Below are 25,172 nucleotides of genomic sequence, written 5' to 3'. Positions count from 1 at the left end.
GATTTTCTGGTCTCTGCTGTGTATGGGCGGGGGGGGGGACATCCCCCCACGGCCCATTTTTGCTCCCAGGAGGCTGCAGGGACACCTACTAGGCCCAAAACGGGGGTGTGGGGGTGGGGGTGTCGTGCATACATGAGTAGGGGCAGTGGGAGCACGGGGGGGTCATGTGCATGTGCAGGGGGGTGCTTTGCGCACACATACACATGCTTTTGGCACACTGACAAAAAGTTTAGCCATCACTGCCCTATGCCCTTTCTGACAGATGGCTGCCCAGTCTCTTCTTGAAAGCTTCCAGCGATAAAGCACCCAAAAGTTCTAAAGGCAACTTCTGTTCCATTGATTGATGTTTCTCACTATCAGAAAACCTCTCCTTATTTCCAGGTTGAATCTCTTCTTGATCAGTTTCCATCCGTTATTCCTTCTCTGGCCTTCGGGTGCTTTGGAAAATAGCTTGCCCCCCTCCTCTCTGTGGCAGCCCCTCAAATATTGGAAGACTGCAATCATGTCTCCCCTGGTCCTTCTCTTCCCTAGACCAGCCATGCTCAGTTCCTGCAACAATTCTTCATATGTTTCAGTCTCCATTCCCCTCATCATCCTGGTTGCTCTTCTCTGCACTCTTTGTAGACCATTGTGTCTGTGCTGATTCTCACAAATTTTCACTCTTGATTTTGGCGTTTCAAATGTCTGACGTTTGGGCCTCCCTCTCTCTCAGCCTAACTCACCTCAGAGGACTGTTGTGGGGAAAAATAGGAGAAGAAGGTGTATTAGGTATATTCACTGCCATGGGTTACTTATAAAGTAATAAAGGTGGGATTTAAAAAACAACAACAACCAAACAATGGGAGTGAGAGAGAATAGAATAGAGAATAGAATAAAGATTGAGTAATTTATAGGTATTTCACATTGTAGTGGCAAGGATTCGGTTGCTGTTGCTTGGCATCTTATATAAACCTTTTTCTACCTTTCTGACTTATTAGTGAATCAGCCCCAATCTTATTTGAATAGGCTGGTTTGACTTAGATCAGTGATGGCTAACCTTTTTCTCCTCACGTGCCGAAAGCATGGGTGTGTGCGTGACAGCATGGGCGCATGGTCCCACGCCCATAAGGCAATGTGTGCTCGACATCACCAACCCCCGTGCACCGTTTTGGGCCTAGCAGGCCTCTCTGCAGCCTCCTGGGGCCAAAAATGGGCCTACCAGGCCTCCCTGAAGCCTACTGGGGGCCAAAAATGGGCCTACCAGGCCTCCCTGAAGCCTCCTGGGACCAAAAATGCGCCTAGCAGGCCTCCCTGAAGCCTCCTGGGGCCAAATCGGGCCTAGCAGGCCTCCCTGAAGCCTCCTGGGACCAAAAACGCGCCTAGCAGGCCTCCCTGAAGCCTCCTGGGGCCAAAAACGGGCCTAGCAGGCCTTCCTGAAGCCACCTGGGGCCAAAAACGGGCCTACCAGGCCTCCCTGAAGCCTCCTGGGGGCCAAAAACGGGCCTACTAGGCCTCCCTGAAGCCTCCTGGGACCAAAAATGGGCCTAGCAGGCCTCCCTGGAGCCTCCTGCCCCACCCCCACCCCACACTCTAGCCCGCCTCCCCGCAAATGCACCCACATCTCCCGCATGCACGGCAGAGACCCAAAAATTAGCTGCCTGGTGGGAGGTGCGTGCGCATGCATGGTGGAACTGAGCTGGGCGATGGCTCATGTGCATGCAAAGAAGGCTCTGCGTGCCACCTGTGGTACGCGTGTCATAGGTTTGCCATCACGGACTTAGATAGTTGGTGTGATTCAGTGATTGAAATTGATTCAGAAAATAGAATTGCAATCATTTCCGTCTTCCAAATCACCAAGCATTTGATTCAGCTTTTTGATTTAGAGGACTGATTCTTTTGAAATTGAGTGTACGAATTGAGAACTTAAAAGAGTTTGAACAAGCTGGTGGATTCAGTGCTGTTTCTTGGCTTCTGCTTTCTGTTCTTCTGTTTGATGGTTGTTGGTTTTATGTATTTGTTTTATTTTTAGTAAAATCTCAGTTGTACGAATCCCCATTCAGCAGTCTGCAGGGTGTAAGGGACAAAAATCTGAATTTGCCAAGTGCATCTCCTATTGTTTTCAGTTTTGTGCTCTGCACATTGCAGAATTATACCAATATTTATTCACCAAATAGAATAGCAGCAGTAGAAGCCACAATGATGTAAAAAAACATGAAAATGGCAGGAATTACTTATTTGATACTTAGCTGGTTTGATGTGTGACTTGTGTTATTTATGTGGTAACTTCATCACACACACACACACACACACACACACACACACACACAGTGTCTTGCTCTCCCCTGCAGATACCCAAGTAGTCATGCTCTTAGATTCCACCTCTGAAATTAGATCGCCAAAATTCTTCTCCTCTTTTTCTATTTTTGTGGGAAATAAGCCTTCACGGCTGTTTTCCTTAAATTTCTTCATTTTCCCCAAATTGGGGAGGAAACAGCCACAACCTGCATATTCCCTAGAAACCAAACAAATAACCAAAGCAGTAATGAAAACAAACATGTGGTCTCTGGCCTCATAAAGTTTGTTCATTTTTGGTGTAAATCAGGAATGTGAAATCTTGCAAGAACGTGACTTCATGTTATATGTTTGCATGTGTGCTTTTGCAATCCTATATGCTCTTACATTTGTAAAGATGATGGACAGAAAAACACAAACAGGCGATAAAGAAATAAACATTGTCTGGTGATCATAGTAAAAGTCTTGTTAAGCTGAATTAGGGAAGTGATGTTCAAAACAATCCTCAGTCTTTGGTGATGCTATGGCCCGCTAGCAACCCGCGGAGGCTCTGATGAGGGCTCTGGGTCAGAGGCAGAGAGGGGGACAGAGCCATATGCCAGTTATCAGCTGCCTTCAGGGTCAGACATCAGTGAGGCAGACAAACAGCTGGAGCCTGTTCCCAGTGTGCGCATGCGCAGAGCTGCCAGGAAAAGGGAACAGTTAAGGAACAAGGGCAGACTCGGGAGTAAGGCCCCAGGTGGACGGTGAATGGCCCCTCCCATAGGGAATAAAGAGGAGCGAAAGGGGAGTGGAGTTTGCAGGAGACAATTAGTTTGTTTAATTAGTGTGAAGTTTTGTTCGACTCTCGGAGACTCCTTGCCAAGTATTTTCTTGTACAGCGTTGCGTTTGGAAGATATTGGCCTGGCAGCTCTCCAAGCCTGATAAGGTCTGTGGTTGCAAATTCACCCTTGAAAGACTGTTTGCCGGGACTTCGCTGGATGGGAATGGGAATTTAGCTTAATAAAAAGGGGTTTTGTCAGGACAAGGAGTCTGCTTCGTGATTTTGTGAAGCCTAGGTCAGAACAGGGGAAACTATTGTGGTACCGAAAATGAAAAACGTGGTAGATTGTGGTTTATAGTTTTAAGCACTGTCTATAATTGTAAGCACTGTTCCAATATTTGAGGGGCTCCTACAAAGACGGGGGGGGGCTTACAAACTATTTTCAAAAGCATCAAAGAGCAAGACAAGAAGCAATGGTTGGAAACTAACCAAGGAGAGAAGCAAGGAGAAATTTGCTAACTATGAGAGCAATTGACCACTGGAATAGTTTGTCTTCAGACGTTGTGGGTACTCCATCACCAAAGGTTTTCAACAAGAGACTGGACAACCATTTGTCTGAAATGATATCAAGTCTTTTTCTCAAGCAGTGGGTTGGACTAGAAGACCTTCGAGGTCCCTTCCAACTATTGTTCTATGTTCTAAGTGTGGCCTCTGCATTGCTAGAAAGTGTAAACCTCCAAATATCACTCAGATTCCCACCTTTAAAACCCATCTTATCTAAAATTTAGAAATGGGGACTAAGAGCAAACATATGCCTCATAGCCCATAGTCATTAATCTCCCCACATCTCAGTTACAAAAATATACCTATTTGGAACTATTCTCTATTGCTGTTGTAGCCTGCCAGTGACCCTCAGAGCTGGCAGCAGATTCGGACAGTGAGGAGGTTGGGGAGGAACATGGGCCAGTCCTGGAGTCTGAGGAAGGCTCTGATGAGGGCTCTGCATCGGAGGCAGAGAGAGGGCCAGAGCTGTATGCCAGTTATCAGCTGCCTTCGGAGTCAGACATCAGTGAGGCAGATGAACAGCTGGAGCCTGTTCCCAGTGTGCGCATGCGCAGAGTGGCCAGACGAAGGGAACAGCTAAAGAACAGGGGTCAACTTGTTAGTAAGGCCAGACAATGAATGGCCCCTCCCAGAGGGAATAAAAGAGGAGCGAAGGGGGAGTGGAGTTTGCAGGACACAGTTAGTTTGCTTAATTGGTTCGTGACTCTACGAGTGTCCTTGCCAAGTTCTGCAGTTATCGGCCTGGTAGTTCTCCAAGCCAGATAAGGTCTGTGACCGTAAATCCTCCTTTGAAAGACTTTGCTGGCTGTTAATGAGCAGAATTCACAGGAAATTAATAAAAGGGGTCTTTGCCAGGACAAGGAGTTTGTTTCATGCTCTTGGGAAGTCTCGGTCAGAACATTAGCTGTGTGAACCCGTAACAGAGCGAGTGTGCTGAAGGCTCTATTAGAATAAGTCACAGGGACATAACATTTCCTTTTAAAGCTTGATTGTTTATTCTGAGCAAAAAAGAGAGAGCCTTTTTGGTGGAGGCTTTGAAGTTGGACACAGAAGTGTTTGGGCATTCAAACTTTAAAGCCGAAAGGTTCAAATCCGAATATATTTCTGCCTTCCTTTAAGGCGCGTTCTTTTATTACAGTTCAAGTGCTTTTATTGGGATCCATTGAAAAAAAATACACTGAAGTTGACATTGAAGTGTGATGATCTTGGTTGTGTGTGCGTGTGTGGTTTTTTTTTTATATCCGCCTTTTAGAAAAAGTTAACGCTTAAAATTCACAGCACTTTCAAAGGCTGATAAAGGACTCTAATTTTCCTGCTGGCTTTGTTCAGTGTAATATATTTTTTTTCTCAATCCATTTCGAGCAGCTTGTTTTTTTTCCATTTCAGCAACTTTCCTGCAAGTTTGGTAGACAATAGGGTTTTTTTTTAATTAATAAAATTAGCTAACAACTTATTGCTGACACCGAAAAGTAGCAAAGTTAAATTGGGTTTCTGGAAATATCTGTATCTTATATGATATTGCTTGGGGTGGGGGGGGGGGAGATTTGAAAACATTTGAGGCTGCAGTTTTGACAAAACTAAGCATTGGTGTATTTTGTTCAAAATAAAAAATCGGTGCTTTGATAGGAGGCCAACAGAAATCATATTTACTGGATTGGAGAAAGAGGTGTTTCACTACAAAACAAGTTGCAAAATAGGCAAATGCTGACTATTTATTTAATACATATACTTTAATCATTGGGACGCGGTGGCTCAGTGGCTAAGACGCTGACTTTATCGATCAGAAAGGTCGGCGGTTCAAATCCCTAGCACCGCGTAACGGAGTGAGATTCCGTTACTTGTCACAGCTTCTGCCAACTTAGCAGTTTGAAAGAAATGTAAAAATGCAAATAGAAAAATAGGAACCACCTTTGGTGGGAAGGTAACAGTGTTCCATGCGCCTTTGGCATTTAGTCATGCCGGCCACATGACCACTGAGACGTCTTTGGACAGCGCTGTGGCTCCTCAGCTTTGAGATGAGCACCGCCACCTAGAGTCGGGAACGACTAGCACATATGTGGGAGGGGAACTTTTGCCTTTTTATACTGTAATAATAATAATATTTTTTTCTGTCATTGCTTTCATCTTTTAAATTACATTGATGTGTAGGGGATATTTATAATGACAATAACAGTGTTTTTTGTGAGCTGGATTTAAGAGATATCTTCACCGTTCTTCTGTGAAAAAGTGCCCAAAATGGTTTTCATAAAAACTATAAAAACGACTCTGCATGCGAACAACTTTAAAAAGCAGGACACTGAAAAGAAAAGAAAAAGTTTGAGGGAAACGGAGCCACCAATTTTGAAAGGTGTACAGGTAGTCCTTAACCATTTAGTGACCGTTCAGAGTTTCCTTGGCTCTGAAAAAAGGATTTACGAATGTTTTCCACATGACCAATGCAGCGTCCTCGTGGTCATGTGATCCAAATTTAGATGCTTGGCAACTGGCATGTACTTATGACAGTTGGAAGTTTTCCGAGGTCATGTGACCCCTTTTGTGACTTTCTGACAAGCAAAGTCAGCGGGGAAGCCTAGTTCACTTAACACCCGTGTGACTAACTTAACAACTGCAGAGATTCGCTTAACAACCGTGGCAAGAAAGGTCGTAAAATGGACCCAAATTCACTTGACAACTGTCTTGCTCAGCAACAGAGAGTTTGGCCTCAATTGTGGTCGCCTGTGGAGGACTACCTGAAGACTTTGCCCCATACATCCCTTCGGCCGATCCGCTCACACAGAGAGGGACTCCTCCGGGTGCCGTCCACTAGGCTGTGCCAGCGGGCGACGCCCAGGGGAAGGGCCTTCTCGGTGATGGGCCCGACCCTCTGGAATGACCTTCCCCCTGATATTAGAACAACCACGGACCTCCGCTCCTTCCGTAAGAAGCTTAAAACCCACCTGTTCAATTTAGCCAGCCTGGCCTAATCCCAGCTCTCCCACCTCAGTCTGTATTTTTAAATTTTACGGGTTGGTTTTAGGCCGAGTTTTAATTTTTATAAATTTGTACAGGGGTTAAGGTTTAATTTGATTTTAATGGTATTTATTCTTATGTGTATGGTTTTTTAATTTGGTGCCTGTACACCGCCCCGAGTCCCTTTGGGGAGAGGGGGCGGTCTAGAAATCAAACAAATTGAATTGAATTGACTTGCTATCTTTTCAATACCTAAAAAAAAAAAAAGATTTAAATTTTGGAACCGCTGAAAATGGCGACCTCCACTTTAGCACTCGTCCTTCCTTTTGTTTTATTTGAGTGACATGCTCCTTTCTTCCTCCGCGATAGGCCCAAAAGGAATCCTTTCCTTCTCATAGGAAAAGGCAGGGTACAGGGGGTGGCATCCTGTTTTCACCTGAGAGTGGACAGGTGAGATGGTTTTGGCTCAACGTTGGGCCCACCGAATTTGGGTTTTCCTTAGAGAAACCGGAAGAGATGCCAAGGTGATAACATCCGGCTGGTCGCTCTGCATTATTTTCAATTGCAGACTGGGTTCTTACTCTTTATTAAGAGTAAAGCAACGTTAAGCAATCTGAGATTATTGGGAGATAATGGCATCCCGAGGGGGTTTAGAGCATAACTGAAACATAAAGATTGCGATTACGGCATGATTGCTATGCTGTTTATTATTCTTTACTGCTTAATAATGGCTCTCTAATATTGTTCTTGTCTGTTGCTAGCTAAATACGTTGCTCCAGTTTTAATCACATAAATGGTTGCCATTTACATGTTCCAGAAATGCTTTTTTTTGTCCCCCCCCCTTCCCCCCCCTTATTGTGCTGGCAGTGAAAGGGAGTGGTAACATGGAGCAAACACTCATATGGATTTTATTAATAGATGTTGCCTATCAGCATTTTTCTTTTCTGTTGTTATTTCTGGTCCACTGATTTCTAAAATCCACTGATTTCCAAAAAAGCAACTCCGCTTTGGTTGTACAGTATTCAGAAGTAGCAAATAATGTGCATTTACTTCTGATCTTTCCTATCGGATGTTCTGGCAGCTTTTATCACTTGATCTAGGAATGTCGTTATATTGTTAAGGCACCGGGCTAGAAAATGGGAGACCGTGAATTCTAGTCCAGCCATGGCCATAAAAACAAGCCGGGTGACTTTGGGCCAATCCCCCCCCCTCTCTCTCTTTCAGTCCAACTCACCTCACAGGGTTGTTGTTTAGAAAATAGAAGGAGGAAGAATTGTTGGGTATGTTCACCGCCTTGAGTTATTTCTAAAAGTGCTCATGACAGCTGCTTCCCACACTGAAATCAAACTTCGAGCCTTTCTTCTTTGCCTGAACTTTGTTCTTTTTTTTTGTCTTACCGATCTGAGAAAAAAAAAGGGGGGGGGAAACATGGGCATGTGAATTATACAGCCAGAAACATCTTCATTAAAGAGAGATTTGGCTACTTCTTCCCATCTCACTTTAGAATAGAATAGAATAGAATAGAATAGAATAGAATAGAATAGAATAGAATAGAATAGCAGAGTTGGAAGGGACCTTGGAGGTCTTCTAGTCCAACCCCCTGCCTAGGCAGGAAACCCTATACCGTTTCAGACAAATGGCTATCCAACATTTTCTTAAAAACTTCCAGTGTGGGGCATTCACAACTTCTAGAGGTAAGCTGTTCCACTGATTAATTGTTCTAACTGTCAGGAAATTTCTCTTTAGTTCTAGGTTACTTCTCTCCTTGATTAGTTTCCACCCATTGCTTCTTGTTCTACCTTCAGGTGCTTTGGAGAATAGTTTGACTCCCTCTTCTTTGTGGCAGCCCCTGAGATATTGGAACACTGCTATCATGTCTCCCCTAGTCCTTCTTTTCATTAAATTAGACATACCCAGTTCCTGCAATCATTCTTCATATGTTTTAGCCTCCAGTCCCCTATTCATCTTTGTTGCTCTTCTCTGCACTTTTTCTAGAGTCCCAACATCTTTCTTACATCGTGGTGGTCAAAACTGAATGCAGTAAAAGTACCTTATTTATAAAGGTAATATGAAATATGTTTAAGAGCCTCCATTTTAAGAGCGAAGCTTCCGTTTCTCTCCCTGTTTTCATTAGAGAAATATAAAATGTTAATAATACCTTTACATTGTAAAGCTCCATGCCCGCATCCATCTTCTGAGTTCTTTATAGCATCCTGCTAGCAAACTCTCTCCTGAATCATAAATAGAATTTGTCCATAAAGTAAAATAGTGCATTGTTTTCATTGTTAGAAGATGCTGCTAAATTGGCTGTATTTTGATAATCACATCCGAAGCCGATTATTCTGTTAATAGCCTTAAGATATTATTTTATTTTTTAAAATAAGTGTTTCACTTTAATCCTAATACTACTATTAAAAAAAAAACCTTTCTTGTTTCCGCAAAGTCTGAAAGAGTTTTTCAAAATTGAATAATAATTTGATCCGTTAATCTTTTGAAGCTAGTAATTTTATTTTCCCCTCTTTGCGGTCTCCGAGGCTTGCAAATGAATAGAGCTTCATTACTGGAGCCTGCATTTAATAACCATTATCCATTATCTTGTAATTAAGACCCCTTGTAACGAATCATGAGGACAATGCAAAAATACATAGTACATTTCTTTAATGAACTGGAAAATGTTCATCTTGTTCTATTTAGTAATGAGTTGCTGAATAGTCGTTAAATCCACTGGAGAATACAGCGAGATGGATTTTGAAGACTATCTTGAGTTTGCGGTTAATCTATTAGAATTAAAATTTCATCTTCTATTTTTATCAACAGCCAATTAGAAGCCCTTCTGTTTGACCAAATTGATTATGAGACCCTATGCAAGGGCAGATGTTGTTTAATGAAAGTTTTTAATGAAACCATACCATTGAGATTTCTAATTATCAGACTTATAAAAGCTTTGACTTACCTTAGTCCGATAGGAGGAAATGGGAGATAGGGGTGGAAGACTTAAACAAAAGGGCTTAAACTCTGTGATTTTTTTAAAAAAAAATGAGGGGAGGGAGAACATATGAGTTGATGCAAATAAGTTTGCTTTTTTTTTCTTTCTAAAGAGGGAACATTCTCGTCTCATTAAGAAATGCTCTGTGGAGCAGGCAGCGTAGTGAAGAGACAAAGGACATATGTAGTAGCACATGAAGTCTGCATCCAGATCAGTGTTTTCCATGCTGCCTGGGAATTGGAATGGAGTGGAGTGGAATAGAATAGAATAAATAGAATAATAACCTTTTTGTCACTTTGAATGTACACTAATCGACATACATTAAAGTGAAAAGTGAACTTGTTCTTCTACCTCTAAATGTTTTGAATATAGGTAGTCCTTGCTTAATGACTGACTCATTTAGGAACCATTTGCAATTACAAGTGTTCAAAGAATAACTTTGCCACCAGTCCTTGCATTTATAACCTTCAAAGTTTGTTATTTAGAATAGAATAGAATAACAGAGTTGGAAGGGATCTTGGAGGTCTTCTAGTCCAACCCCCTGCTTAGGCAGGAAACCCTACACCACTTCAGACAAATGGTTGTCCAATCTCTTCTTTAAAAACTCCCAGTGTTGGAGCATTTACAACTTCTGGAGGCAAGTTGTTCCACTGATTAATTGTTCTCACTGTCAGGAAATTTCTCCTTAGTTCTAAGTTGCTTCTGTCCTTAATTAGTTTCCACCCATTGCTTCTTGTTCTACCCTCAGGTGCTTTGGAGAATAGTTTGACTCCCTCTTCTTTGTGGCAACCCCTGAGATATCAGAACACTGCTAATCATGTCTCCCCTAGTCCTTCTTTTCATCAGACTAGGTATATCCAGTTCCAGCAACCATTTTCTATAGGAAGTCCACATATTTTCAAGTTGCCAAGTTTGTCTGTCTCGTCTCTTGAAGTTTTTTTCTGGGCAACGATCTTGATGGTTTATTCTCAGTTCCCTGGGACATTAATTGAGGGATTTGCCTATGCTTGGGTCTTAAACAGAGACAAAAATAGGTGGAGTGTACCTGGCAGGTAGGGGTACTGAGCACAGTATCATCTCTTCATAGAGGGAGATGAGTCCAACGGTAAAGCAGAGTGGAAAGATAGGAGGAAGAGTAATGTTTTGTATAAATAAAAATATCTGGCATAACCATGCAAAATAAGTACAGGTTGTTGTTAGTTGCGAAGTCGTGTCCAACCCATCGTGACCCCACAGACAACGTTCCTCCAGGCCTTCCTATCCTCTACCATCCCCTGAGGTCCATTTAAACTCATGCCTACTGCTTCAATGACTCCCTCCAGCCACCTCATTCTCTGTCGTCCCTTTCTTCTTTTGCCCTCCATCTTTCCCAGCATGAGGCTCTTCTCCAGGGAGTCTTTCTCTCTCATTAGGTGACCAAAGTATTTGAGTTTCTTCTTCAGGATCTGGCCTTCTAAAGAGCAGTCAGGGTTGGTCTCCTCTCGGACTGACCAGTTGGATGGCCTTGCAGTCCAAGGGACTCGCAGGAGTCTTCTCCAGAAGTACAGGTAGTCCTCAACTTAAAACAGTTAATTTAGTGGCCATTCCAAGTTACAGTGGCACTGAAAAAAGCGACTTATGTCCATTTTCCACACTTGTGACTGTTGTGGCATCCCTCTGGTTACATGATCAAAATTCAGATGCTTGGCAACCGACTCATATTTATGACAGTTGCAGTATCCCGGGATCATGTGGTCACCTTTTGCGACCTTCTGACAAGCAAAGTCAATGGGGAAACCCAGTTCACTTAATAACCATGTTACCAATTTAGCAACTGCAGTGATTCATTTAACAACTGTGGCAAGAAAGGTTGTAAAATGGGGTAAAACTCACTTTTAGGTCTCACCTAACAGCAGACATTTTGGGCTCAGTTGTGGTCATAAATCGAGGACTGCCTGAATTTCAGATGTTAGTGATGTGAGAGGTCTTACTGGTCTAGAAAATATTGGGATAGAATCTAATCTGGTAATCTACGGCATTCTTAGGAAAGTTGTCGAGATCATTTAGCTGTCAGAATGTTGGCTGAATAATTTCTGAAAGTATAACAACGGACAATACACAAAGACTTAGAAGATCTCCCAGGTCCCTTTCCACTCAGTGGTGGGATTCAATTTTTTTTTTTACTACCAGTTCTGTGGGCGTGGCTTGGTGGGTGTGACAAGGGAAGGTTACTGCAAAATCCCCATTCCCTCCCGATCAGCTGGGGCTCGGGAGGCAGAGAATAGATGGTGGTATTTACCAGTTCTCTGAACTTCTCAAAATTTCTGCTATCAGTTCTCCAGTTCTAGTCAGAACCTGCTGAAGACCGCCTCTGTTTCAACACTGCTATTCAGTTACTCATCACCCAGAGTTCCTTGTCTGAGACAGGTTGCTATAATAAATAAATAAATGCTGACTTTTGAAAAATAAATTAAAACTCAGTGAGGAACGGAGTAGAGAAAGACTGTTGGCTGGACCGAATTCTGAACCGAAGTGGTTTTCCATCACAACTTTTGTTTCAAAACCCCATTATTTCCTCATATTGAAAAGAGGGGGGATCAGTATTGACAAAGAATCTTAAATCTAGGAGTTCTGATATTGTATTTTGCTGATGTAGAGTTTTTCTCTTCCCTTCTCTTCCCAAGGGTCTGATTTTATCAAGACGTCTACCGGAAAAGAATCGGTGAATGCTACTTTCCCAGTGGGGCTGGTCATGGTGAGAGCTATTAGAGACTACTACTGGAAAACTGGCTATAAGGTAACATGATAGCTCAACTGTCAGAGTTCCAAGTAATAGAACCATAGCAAGCAAAACTACGAAGCAGGTAGATTCCTCAAAGAATAGCTTTATTGGATATATCATATTGGCACAGATCTGGTGAAAACCCAACTCTGAAGGTTTCCGCGGATTTCACTTAATTAAAAATAAAACATTTTCCCCTTTCCCCAAACAATCCAGTGGTGGGTTGCCAATTTTTCTACTACTGGTTTGGGTGCGCTCCCATGTACTCCTGTGTGTGTGCGCGCGCCGTTTCTGTGCATGCGCAGAAGCGTTCGGGCTGATGGGCGGAGCCTCCCGCTGCTGCTACTACTGGTTCACCCTATCTGGGCTGAACCGGGAGCAACCCACCTCTGAAACAATCAGTCACATGGTCTAATTGAGGCGCTGTCTGGTTGCCGGGTAACATCACTCCTCCTCTCTCTGATCAGGTGTGAGAATGACCTTGGTTCCCAAGAGAAAGTATTTTGTTTTGGCTACAAAACCCCTAGCATCTCTATTCACCCCTCCCTGTCCCTCAGCTCCAGTGTGGCAACAATGAAACGGCAAAATGGCCTCTGTCAGGTCAGCTTCAGGGTTTCACATCATCCTTTTTTGGAAAAAAATATTCTCAAAAAGAAAAAGAAAAAAGGTGAAATGTTCAGGGCTTTTATAAGACTTTTTAATAAGAATTTTGTTGATAATACTTTTGGTCCTTTCCCCCTCTTCTAACTTTCAGAAGGTTCTTACTCCTGCATTTTAGCCTCAGAATGCGTATCTTAGGCTGGAAGACAATGGGGGAGGAGACAAAATAAAATAGAAGATTTTGGGGAAAAAGTATTTTTCTGTATTGTGTACCTCTTTCCCATGTTTATCTCATGTTCATACTGGCAATCTTTGACTTGCAACAGTTCATTGAGTTACTGTTCAAAGTTACAACGGCATTGAAAAAAACCTGACTTGTGACGGTTTTTTCACACAACTGTTGCAGCATCCCCGTGGTCAGGTGATCAAAATCCAGATGCTTCAGCAAATGACTCATATTTATGACAATTGCAGTGTCCCAGTGTCACGGGATCGCCTTTCGCGACCTTCTGACAAGCAAAGTCCATGGGGAAGCCAGATTCCTTCAATAACCACGTTGCTAACTTAACAACTGCAGTGATTCACTTACCGTATTTTTTGGAGTATAAGACGTACCTTTTTCCCCCAAAAAAGAGGGTGAAAATCTGGGTGCGTCTTATACACTGAATACAGCATTTTTGGACTCCCGAAACCTTGGACGTGCAGAAGGAGGCCTCCTGGGGAGGGTAAAAACGAGTGAAAAATGGACTAGTTTTTGCTTGTTTCCCCCCCCTCCCCCAGTCTCTAGGAGCACTCTACAGGCCTCCTAAAGGCTATGCATGCCCTTTTTTTGACAAAAAACAAGCCACTTTTTGCAAAAAATGGGCCGTTTTTTCCTCATTTTTGACACCCCCCCCCCAGCCCCTAGGAGCACTTTGCAAGACTCTCAAACTCTCTGCATGTCCCGTTTGGGAGGTCTGCAGAGTGCAAAAACTTTTTTTAATTTACCTCTCCAAAATCTTGGTGCGTCTTATACTCTGGAAAATGCGGTAACTCTGGAGTGGTGCTGGTCTTCAGCACGAGTCTAAAAACTCAGAAGACTAAACCTCTGGTCCTGGTGACCCACCCAAATTGGATCCTGCAGCATTACCCTGGGACACCTATATTGGCCTTCATTCGTAACTAAATAGAATTGTTGAATTGTCCCATAGCAAGTTGCCCTGTGGTGTTGATTATGGCAAGTTGGCCTGCAGTGAATTGGCTGCGGCAAGTTGTCCCGTTCTGAAAATAGATGGTTTCTAGGAAGCAAACTGCTTTTCCAGTCCTTCACTACTTCGCAAAACAAAGCAATTGTGCCACGGAAAGTAAGCCATTTTCTTGCCAAGATTTCAGTGGTGGGTTGCAGGCGGTATGCAAGTACCGATGCTGGAAGCAGCAGACACTGTACCGGAACGATGCTTTGGAGGGCCCGCCCGGCCACCCTCGTTCCTTACCTGTATTTGAAGGAAACGGGCCAACTTTGCATGCACGCGCAGCGTACGGCGCCTGTACGACACTCTGCCAAGCAGCTGGCGGTGGGTGCGCCCGGCTCCCATTGCAGCGTACCAGTTGCAACAAAAGCCGAAACCCACCACTGCAAGGTTTGCTAACATATCTTGACGTGCTGGAAAGCTCCTCAGGGCGTCACGGCATAGAAGAGGAGAAAGCCTTTTCTACATGCATGTAACGTAGTTTTCTTAAAGAGGCCGGGCAAACAGTCCTTCCTTGTGAAACAAGAAAGAGACACAAATAGTCTAGGACTGTGATGACAAACCTATGACACGCGAGCCAGAGGTGGCACACAGAGCCATTTGTTAGGGCATGCGAGGCGTTGCCCTGTCAGCTCCAGCGCGCATGCCTGCGCTGGCCAGCTGACTTCGGCCTTCATTTTCGGCCATTTTTCCCTGAAGCCTCTGGAGGGAGAAAAACAACCCAATGCGCAAACCAGAAGTTCAGAAACGGAGTTCTGGATTGCCCGTATGGCCGTTTTCACCCTCCCCAGGTTCCTAGAAAGCCTTAAAAACGGGTCCATCATGAGCCAAAAGCGGAGGGAGATTGGGAGTTGCGCGCATAAGGGGGTCGCGTGCACATGTGTGTGTAGGGGAGGTTGCGCGCATAGAATTATTGGTGTGGGCATCCCTGCGCATGACCCCCCCTGCACTCCCCTTGCTTTTGGCACGCAACGGCAAAAAGGTTAGCCTTCACAGATCTAGGACAAGGGTTTCCAACCTTGGCGTTTTTAAGACTTGTGGACTTCAACTCCCAGAATTCAAAGCTGGCTGAGGAATTGTGGGAGTTGAAGTCCACAAGTTTTAAAGTTGCCAAGGTTGGAGACCTCGGGTTTAGGAGGCTCTAGGTCAGTGATGGCTTTTTGTTGTTGGGTGCCAAAAATGCGAGGGGACGCACACAATAGCCCACGTGCGTGCCGGCACCCATAATGCAAAGCTCACCCCCACATGCGCATATGTGCACCCACACATGCTCCCCCCCACATGCGTCGCACTGCTCGCCTCCAAGCTGAGCTTGGTATTTCCGCCAGGGAGGCCGTTTTTGCCCTCCCCAGGCTCGAGGAAAGCCTCCGGAGCCCGGGGAAGGCATAAAACGGGCCCAACGGGCCAACCGGAAGTTCAGAAATGAATAGAAAATGGCCTCCTTCAGCCCTCCAGAAGGCCAAAAATCAGCTGCCCAGCCCGCGGATGCGCGCTAGAGCTGACGACTCATGTGCCAACAAATATGGCTCCACATGCCACCTGTGGCACGTGTGCCATAGGTTTGCCATCATGGCTCTAGGTGTTGGCTGCCAACTTTCTGCTGGACCATGTGCCTCATGATGTTAACTTCTCCTCCAGACATACTTATAGATTGTCTTCCCAGCCCCCAAATTGCATGAATGTGATCACTCCTGAGCCAAATGGTAGCAGACGTTGTTTCCCACTAGCTTCCTTTGAGCCAGCCTTGGACTCATGATATCTCTGTTAGGACTTCACATCGTTCTCCAGATCTCAGCAACCAGTGCATTTCAAGATAAAAGCACCTGACCCAATGACATAAATGATTCAACAGAAGATTTTTAAGCATTTCTCTTCCTAGAATCTTTGGCTTCAAAATGGACTGTTTCCAAGAAAAATAAAACAACACACACACACCCCACACACAATAAACATGACAGTTTTGAAGGATTAATCACTTACAGGAATACATATTTCCTGATCAAAGGAGTGAAGCTAGACACACAGCCATTTTTCATTCATTTCGTTCATGCATTTTTCATCCAGAATCAAATTGAGAAAGCTTTTACAATTTTGGCCTAGTTGGTTTTAAAAATCACTTAGATTGCCTATTGGATATGTGAACAAATGAAACCTGGGGGGGCCAAACTGAACGGCGTCCATTATCAGCCGCAATTACGTCAAAAGGTCTTGTGTGACAGGTCACTGCATAAACGCCATCATATCGTGCACAAAATCCATGACAAAAAAAACACAAACAACATAAATAACATAAAGAATAATCCCAAAGCAAGTAGTTAGGAAAAAGAAAAAAAGAAAGAAAAAGAAACGTTTCTGTGTGTGATTTTGGTTGTGTTTAAGAGTCTGACAGCCCAAGGATAGAAACTACTGTATTTTTCAGAGTATAAGACGCACCAAGATTTTGAAGAAGCAAATTTTAAAAAAAAAGGGTTTTGCACTCTGCAGACCTCCCAAAAACGGGGCTGTTTTTTTTTGTCAAAAAAGAGCAGGCATAGCCTTTAGGAGGCTTGTAGAGTGCTCCTGGGGGCTGGGTGACCCCCCAAAACAAGCAAAAAAACGACCAGCTCACAGGAGCAGTCTATAAGCCTCCTAAAGGCTCTGCACAGCCATTTTGCAAAGGGGGCGGGGTTTCAGGAGGCAAAAAATGCTGTATTCAGTGTATAAGACGCACCCAGATTTTCACCCTCTTATGTAAGGGGAAAGTGCATCTTATACTTATACACAGAGCCTTCATCAGAGCCTTCCCCAGACTCCAGGACTGGCCCATGTTCCTCCCCAACCTCCTCACTGTCTGAATCTTCTGCCAGCTCCGCTGTCTGCTGGCGGGCCACAACATAACCAAAAGAATCCAGTGCATGTGCTCACTCTGGAAACAATAATAATGAAAAACACGTGTAAACCGAGTCTATATCTTTTTATTAGACATGTCAACTCCCCGTATTGACATTCCACACATACCGTCAGCGGAGCTGGATCTCAGATTACAGTAGCTGGTTTGAGATGGGTGTATTTATTGGGCAACGTGATTTATGACACAGAGTGAGGGGCAAAGTTCAGAAGCAGATAGACAAAGCAAAAGAAATGGTTGCGAATAAGAATTGCCTAATGAAGAATGCCCAATGAAGCTGTTAATAAATCACTGGTTTTTGTATTACAATATTGGGTCACTTATTATGAATCAGGCATCTTGGGAAACTTTACAACAAAGACCATTTTTATCATTGACAGGAGATTTCTAAATGCTTTCTTCAACAAACCAATTTCGACTCCCACACAGATGCTTTTCTGCTAACGCATTGGCTAGTAAAAACAGGTTAATGCAGAAATTAAACCTCTCCCAAGGATGGAAGGGGGCTGCAGACTAACATTTATTGAATGATAAGCTGTCACGGCAATATAAAAAGTATTTGACATAATAGGAAATGAACTTCTTTTTTTGTACCTGTGAATAGCGAAGGACACATACAAATTGGTTTTTCTGTTGGGGCATTCCTAGCCCAGAGAAACTTATTACTTCTAATAATACAAGGTGATGAGGGGAAAAAAAGTCTGAGAGATGAACTTATTAAACACAATAATGAAATGCTGTAAAACAGCATGGGAATAGTAGCCAAATCTTTTATGGTTCTCGGACAAAAATATTCCACTATGGATAATGGCTTGTTTGGGGAAAGGAGAAATGGAATTATTTGTGGGGATGTAAATGCTTCAGGTGGAGAAAGGAATTGAGGTCAAATTCCAAGCCCTTACTAGTTGAGTTGCTACATACTGTATATAATATAGATCTAATGTACTATTAGAACAATTAATCAGTGGAACAACTTGCCTCCCGAAGTTGTGAATGCTCCAACACTGGATGTTTTAAAGAAGATGTTGGATAACCATTTGTCTGAAGCGGTATAGGGTTTCCTGCCTAAGCAGGGGGTTGGACTAGAAGACCTCCAAGGTCCCTTCCGACTCTGTTATTCTCCTGAGGGTGAGATATTCATCAGACCTTCCTAAAATAGTATGGACTCGTGGTGACTGCATGGACAATTTCCTACAACTTTCTTGGTGAGATTAATAGAAGTGATTTGCCATTGCCTTCTTCCTAAGGCTGAGAGGAAGTGACTGGCCCAAGGTTACACAGCTGGCTTCATGCTTAATGGGGGACTAGACTCACAGGGTTCTGGGTTCTAGCCTGCTACCTTAATCACTGAACTGGCTCTCTGAATTGAATTGATTGGATCACTAGCCTACTAGTGATCAGTGTAGCTATCAGAAGATGGACATAACTCCACTCTAATGGGTTTTCATCAGTGGTGAGTTCTGGGAGGTACAGCCCGGTACGGCCGTACTGGTGATAGCTGGGAACAGCAGCCACCGTACTGGAATGGTGGCTCGTTTGGCCCACCCCCCTGCCCGTGTTCCTTACCTGTTTTTAAGGCAAGCGGGCCAATAGCGCATGCACGCATAGCATGCAGCACCTGCCTGACCTCTGACAAGCAGCTGGTCATCTTGGGGCGGTGGAATGCGCATTCGTGCACAGTGCACATCCGGCGCATGCCCGAACAGATTATGCGCAGTGTACCGTAACAAAGGTAAGAGCAACCCACCACTGGTTTTCATGTTTATCAATCACACTTGGCCAATTCCATTCTATTCTATTCAACTAAGATCAGTTTAGTGCACCACCCAAACAAAATTTATGAAAAGAGGGAATGGGGTAAGGTGAGAATCTGGGGATGTGCACTTCCATAGCCCGGTTCTGAAAGGATCATGGCCCATTAGTGGGCCATGACCCAGAGGTTGGTGTCCCCTACCTTAAATGTCTACAGTGAACATTCACCTCTTCCCCAGGTGTGAATGCTGAGAGTGAGTTTTATTCACACTGTTTCCCTCATTTTTAATATATAAAAAGATAAAGGTTCCCCTTGCACATATGTGCCAGTTGTTCCTGACTCTAGGGGGCGGTGCTCATCTGTTTCAAAGCCGAAGAGCCAGCGTTGTTCGAAGACGTCTCTGTGGTCATGTGGCCGGCATGACTAAATGCCGAAGGCGCCCGGAACACTGTTACCATCCCACCAATGGTGGTTCCTATTTTTCTACTTGCATTTTCACATGCTTTCAAACTGCTAGGATGGCAGAAGCTGGGACAAGTAATGGGATCTCACTCCGTTACATGGCGCTAGGGATTCGAACTGCCGAACTATTGACATTTAGCCACTGAGCCACCACATCCTGGTATATTTTAATATATAGTTCATTCCAAATCTTTTAAATTTACCACAGCTTTATTTGTTGCATTTAAATACCTCTTCTCAGCTAGCCTGCTATGCCAATTTTTCAAGATTTGTAATATTAGAAAGATATTTCTTCTTTAAAAGTAAGCTCTCCGGTTTCCCCAAATTGGCTTTGAGGCTTTTAGTGCTCGTATAATACATGCAATATCTCTCCCTCACCAGATGTCTGGGGCTCCATGGTTTTCAAGTTCTGCTCTATGCTTCCATTTATATTTTTAGTGATTTTCTTCTATTTAGCAGTGTGTTTCTTATTGTCATTATACTGTATTTTTATTACCCTATATAAGCCACTTTGTGCACCTGCATTTGGGAGAGGGAAGGCAGGAAAAATAATCCTTCTCTAAATTAGACACACACACACACACACACACCACACAGAGTCTAGATAGATGTATGCATTTATATGCAAATTCCTATTTGCTGTGCATCTGCAACGACTTCTTTGGAGCCTAACATCATAGTCCTTTCTTTTTTAATTTTTTTTCTTTCCTAAGGTTGGTTTCAAACCTGCAGGAGGCATTCGCAAAGCCAAGGAGGCGTTGATCTGGCTTTCCCTGATGAAGGAGGAATTGGGAGAGGAATGGCTGAAGCCGGAACTCTTTCGCTTGGGTGCCAGTACTTTGCTGGGAGACATTGAAAAACAGGTGAGATTCGAAGCGCTGCCTTTCAGCAGGAAGGTTCAACTTGCTTCAGTACACTTAACCCTGGATCTGGGCTAACACAGCACTATTGTTGGGTGAATAGAAGAACGTATTTGCTCGGATTAATAAAGCAGTCCAGAAATGGAGAGGGTTTCAGCGGTCCAAGGCCCCAGTACTGCCTCTCGACTTCTAGGGAGGAAGCAATACCGGTAGTCCTTGATTTATGACCGTAGTAGAGCCTGGAATTTTGGTCATTAAGTTATTAGGGTCCATAGGATTGTCTGGGACGCTGCACATCCTCTTTCATGACTTTCGTGTGTGTGTGTGTGCGCGCGCATGTATGGGTGTGTATGTTTACAAATATATGTGTGTGTGAATATGTATATATTTATATATGTGTGTTTGTGTATGGGTGTGTTTGTGTATGCATGCGTAGAGCATCCTTGATGATGGGTGGGCGGAGCCTGCCGCTGCTACCGCTACTGGTTCACTCTGTGTGTGTTTCTGTCTGTCTGTTTGTGTATGGGTGCCGACTTTTCTCATCGACAAGCTCAGCGTCTTAGCCACTGAGCCATCTAGTCAAGGATTACTTCTATGGAAATCCAACAGTTTCTCCTCTTCCCACCCTAAATCTCCCCAAACCCTGGAACGGCCTGCTTTGGGTTTGCAAATATAGGGAACCCATTTAGGAAGCGGAACAAAAAAACCCACCCCTCAAATTCAGACATTTGCTACCAAACTTCAAAGGAGAAGAGGTGGATGGCCGTGCAAATGGTTTTGATCAGGAATGTGACCCTACTATAAGGGTGCTTTAGATCTCGTGGCGAGACGAATGGCAAACAAATTAAATAAATAAATGCTTTAACCCAGTGTTTTTCAACCATGACCGTTTTAAGATGTGTGGACTTCAACCGACTGGGACATTCTGGGAGTCCCCATATCTTAAAATTGCCAAGGTGGAAAAAAACACTAGTTTAGGTCAAAACAGAAATCTTGGAGATTCTGCTGAAAATAGAAGGAAAAAAAGCTGGACTTGGCTGGCCGTCAGTGCAAGAAGTGCCCCTTAGATAAGGCTCAAAGTCAAGTGGCAAGCTCTGCTTTACTCCCAGCCCGATTGGTGTAGACCAGGGGTGTCCAAACTTGGGAACTTTAAGACTTGTGGACTTCAACTCCCAGAATTCCCCAGCCAGGCTGGGGAATTCTGGGAGTTGAAGTCCACAAGTCTTAAAGTTCCCAAGTTTGGACACCCCTGGTGTAGACATTAAGTCGCTGGTTTGGCATCAGGGAAACCAACCTTAAAATATCAGTCGAAGGAATTCCCAACCAGCACAACGGATGAGAGTGAGGGGGCTTGTAAATCATTACATCTTCAGAACCTCAGGTTGGGGTAAGCTACTGTATTTTTCGAAGTATAAGACGTACCTTTTTCCCTCACAAGAGGCTGAAAATCTGGGTGCGTCTTATACACTGAATACAGCATTTTTTGCCTCCCGAAACCCCGTCCCCTTCACCAAAATGGCTGTGTGTAGCTTTTAGGAGGCTTTCAGAGTGCTCTTGGGGGCTGGGGAGGGCAGAAATGAGCAAAAACCGGCCCATTTTTTGCTCAATTCTGTCCCCCAGTCCCTAGGAGCACTTTATAAGCCTCCTAAAGGCTATCCATGCCCTTTTTGTGAAAAGAAAATGGGCCCGTTTTCATGAAAAAAGGGCTGTTTTTGGGAGGTTTGCAGAGTGCAAAAACCTTTTTAAAAAATTTGCCTCTTTAAGACCTTAATGCGTCTTATACTCCGGTGCGTCTTGTACTCTGAAAAATACGGTAATCTCACTTTAGTGGGCTCAATGGCTCAGTGGTTAAAGGGTTAAACTTGTCGGCTGGAAAGATGACCACCTGGGTTTGAGACTTGAGAACCGCGTGATGGGGTGAGCTCCCATTACTTGCCCCAGTTCCTGCCCATGTAGCAGTTCAAAAACACGCAAGTGCAAGTATAAATAGGTATCATTTCAGTGGGAACGTAACAGCGTTCAGTGTGGCTTGTTGTGTAGTTATGCCGGCCACAGGACCAGTGTCTTCAGACAACTCTTGACTCCCTCAGCTTTGAAACCGAGAAGAGAACTGTCCTCTAGAGTTGGACACAACTGGACAGGGAAAAATTGTACCTTTTGCCTTTACTTTTAGTCTGACTATACATGATTGTTGTAAATTGAAGTGAGTCCTGTATATCTCATTTTCCGTGGAGACAGACAGAAAATTGCCGGAGAAATGTAAGATGGAATACAGCAGGTGAAACAAATAGTATCAGCCCATATTCCCCATTTAAAGAAGAATGGCTTTAGATAAGGCATGCTCTTAATCAGTGTGAATAATTAAGTGTCTATCCTCTGGGTCCATCTTTGCATTAACCTACCCATAATTTGCCAGTTTTATTATCCGGGTTTTAATTTCTGCTTTTTTGTTTCCATCGCACAGATTTATTATCATGTGACCGGTAGATACCCAGCTTCCTATGACCTGCCCATGGCTTAAACCAGTGACGGAGTCATGCTGTGAAAGAGAGAAAGAATTAAACCAACAATGTTGTGGATTATTCCTCCCCCATCGGCCCCCGAAACCACATCCTTACTAAGTGCTTTACAAAACGGATTAAAACTGTGGTGCCTCCATTTCACAGTTTCAGTGTTCTTAGAATGGCCCAGGTGAATCAATGGAGAAAATCTTTGAATGCTGAAAATTTCTAGTGTTAATTTTTTTTTGTAATGGCACCCATTGACTTCAGCCTGGATTTCAGGAAACAACCAGCAAAATGGTTATTTTAGGGTGGATTTTGTACTTGAAATTAAGCATTTGTGAATTGTCGTGTGTGTGTGTGTGTGTGTGTGTGTTCGTTCTGACCCCCCCTCCATGCCTGTGAATAAACCAGAACACAGGCTTGGCTGTTTACCACTGTTTAATTACTGAGATAACGAATCCTTTGGCTGAGGGCCTAGACAACTCACGTTCAATGGAGCAACCCAGATAATTCAAAATGAAGCAACGCAGATAGTCCAAACGAACAGACACGGCTAGAATACACAGATAGATTTTCTTAACTACTAATTCGAACGGTTGTTTCCTGCAAATGTCCGTTCCAAACGCCTCACCTATAATCTCTCTTGGGAGGGGCCAATCCACAACCACCTGTGCTTAATCATCTTCTGTGAGTCTGCCTACGTAATTGCTGCTTCCGTTTCTCAGCTCTTCTCAAACTAGCATCAGGGACAAACTGCCTTTGATCCTCCCCACTGCTCCATGCCTCAGGCGCCTCCTGGTGGCCAACCAGCCTCTATGGCCCCTGCTCTGAGTCTGAACCCTGCACAGGGTCCTCCACATCGTCCAGGGCAGCCATTGCCCCAGTCCAGCTCTACCACACATGTGCATGTGCCTCCCACTGGCTACCTGGTCTTCGGGTCTCTGCTGTGCATGTGGGAGGGTGGGGCCTTCCCCGATCTCTGCAGTTCTCCCGCTCTCAACGTGCCGTACCTTTCTCTCCCCCTCCCCAGCGCGGCCTAATTTTGTCCTCCAATCCTGTCTTCCCTGATCTCCGCAGTTTCTCCCCCCCCCCCCAGCACGCCCTAGATCTCTCCTTCATTCTTGCCTCCTGGTCCTGTTTCCGGCCTTCCGGAACATCCAGAGGCCCGTTTTCCCCCCTCCCCAAGCCTCCGCACGGGCCCTCCACTTACCTCGCATCCAAAATGGGCCATGTGGAGATTCCTAAAAGGGGTGGGATGGGAGGGGCAGGGTGGGGTGGGTGGGGCCAGCTAGGGGTGGAATTTGGAGGTTCTCCAAACCAGCCATAATGTTAGCTACAGGTTCTCCTGAACCCGGGCAAACCCATAGCAGCCCACACCTGAAAGTAATTGTGTCCTCTGGATGTGGCTTGTTACTGGAAATAAGCTTGAGGTTGAATTGCAAGGATTTTTTTTTAACTAAACAAAAAAACTTATCCCCAAAGTACAGGTAATCCTTGATTTACAACAATTCCTTTAGTGAACAAAGTTACAGCACCAGTAAAAAATTACTTATGACCATTTTTCACACAGTTTTTGCCAGGAAGGTTGGGGGGGGGGGGGGTTATGGCCTTTTTATTGTTTTCATATTGAGAGTGAGTTGGATGGCCATTTAAGTTTTGTTAAATAAACAAATAAACTCATGTTTGGACTACAAGCTTTATCGTGGGTCAGCCAACATGTCCACCCATACTCACTATATAATAATGGGCGCTTATCGTCTAGCTCAGGAGTGTCAAACTCAAGGCCTGGGGGCCTGATATGGCCCACGGGCTGCTTAGATCTGGCCCACAGGGCAGCCCTGGAAATAGCGAAGGATCGGCCCGTGGTGCCTCTGCCAGTGAAAACGGAGCTCAGGAGGGCCGCACGCTGATAGAGGGCTGCAGGAGGATCAGACCACAGGTGCCCCCTGACACGAGGGATGTCAAGCTGGCCATGGCCACCATAGCCATGACCACCCAAGTCATGCCCATCCAGCCCCCCAAGGTCAAACACAACCCTATGCAGCCCTCAGTGAAATCGAGTTTAACACCCTTGGTCTAGCTGCTGTAGCCAAACTTGGGTGGGGCAGTGGTGGGATTCAAGTAACTTAACAACTGGTTCTCTGCCCTAATGACCAGCTGGGTAGGTGTGGCTCGGTGGTCATGTGACTGTGGGCATGGCCAACTCAATGTCACTCATGTCGATGGGCGCTTTTACCTTAGCTGTTACAATGTAACAAGGGTTAACCGGAGAGGCAGTTTCTGTAAGCAGGGCAATAAAGATTAGGCTAGAAACAACACCAGAATGTTTCCTTCCTGCCTTCCTTACAGGATTAGCCCTGTAAAGTGGGGAAAAACCAAAATGAGATCTCTTCCAACAACCGGTTCTCCGAACTGCTGAGAAAGTTAGCAACCGGTTCTCCAGAATAGGTGCGTTTTGATATGTAATAGAATTTTAAAGACTTCTGAAATTTAAGCAAAATGATTTTGCACAAATGAATAGGAAACAGAATTGTTTGAACCAGACGTATATATTATAGTCCAGAAAGTTCGTTGTCAAAACT

At 44.3% G+C, this 25,172-nt stretch overlaps 1 protein-coding gene across 1 annotated transcript in view; it reads left to right on the top strand.

Moving 5' to 3' along the window:
* DERA (deoxyribose-phosphate aldolase) overlaps positions 1-22,936 on the top strand; it is a 48,022-nt gene extending 25,086 nt beyond the window's left edge. Inside the window, exons 7-9 of the mRNA XM_081956923.1 lie at positions 12,198-12,310; positions 19,940-20,089; positions 22,551-22,936. Coding sequence (XP_081813049.1) covers positions 12,198-12,310; positions 19,940-20,089; positions 22,551-22,607 — 320 coding nt within the window. The 3' untranslated portion in view covers positions 22,608-22,936. The remainder of the gene's footprint in view (positions 1-12,197; positions 12,311-19,939; positions 20,090-22,550) is intronic.
* Positions 22,937-25,172: the final 2,236 nt, after the last annotated feature.

Source organism: Natrix helvetica (genome assembly GCF_964273705.1).
Source record: "Natrix helvetica genome assembly, chromosome: 6".
Lineage (NCBI taxonomy): Eukaryota > Metazoa > Chordata > Lepidosauria > Squamata > Natricidae > Natrix > Natrix helvetica.
Note: the sequence above shows the minus strand (reverse complement) of the source record. Positions and strands in the feature narration are given on the sequence as shown.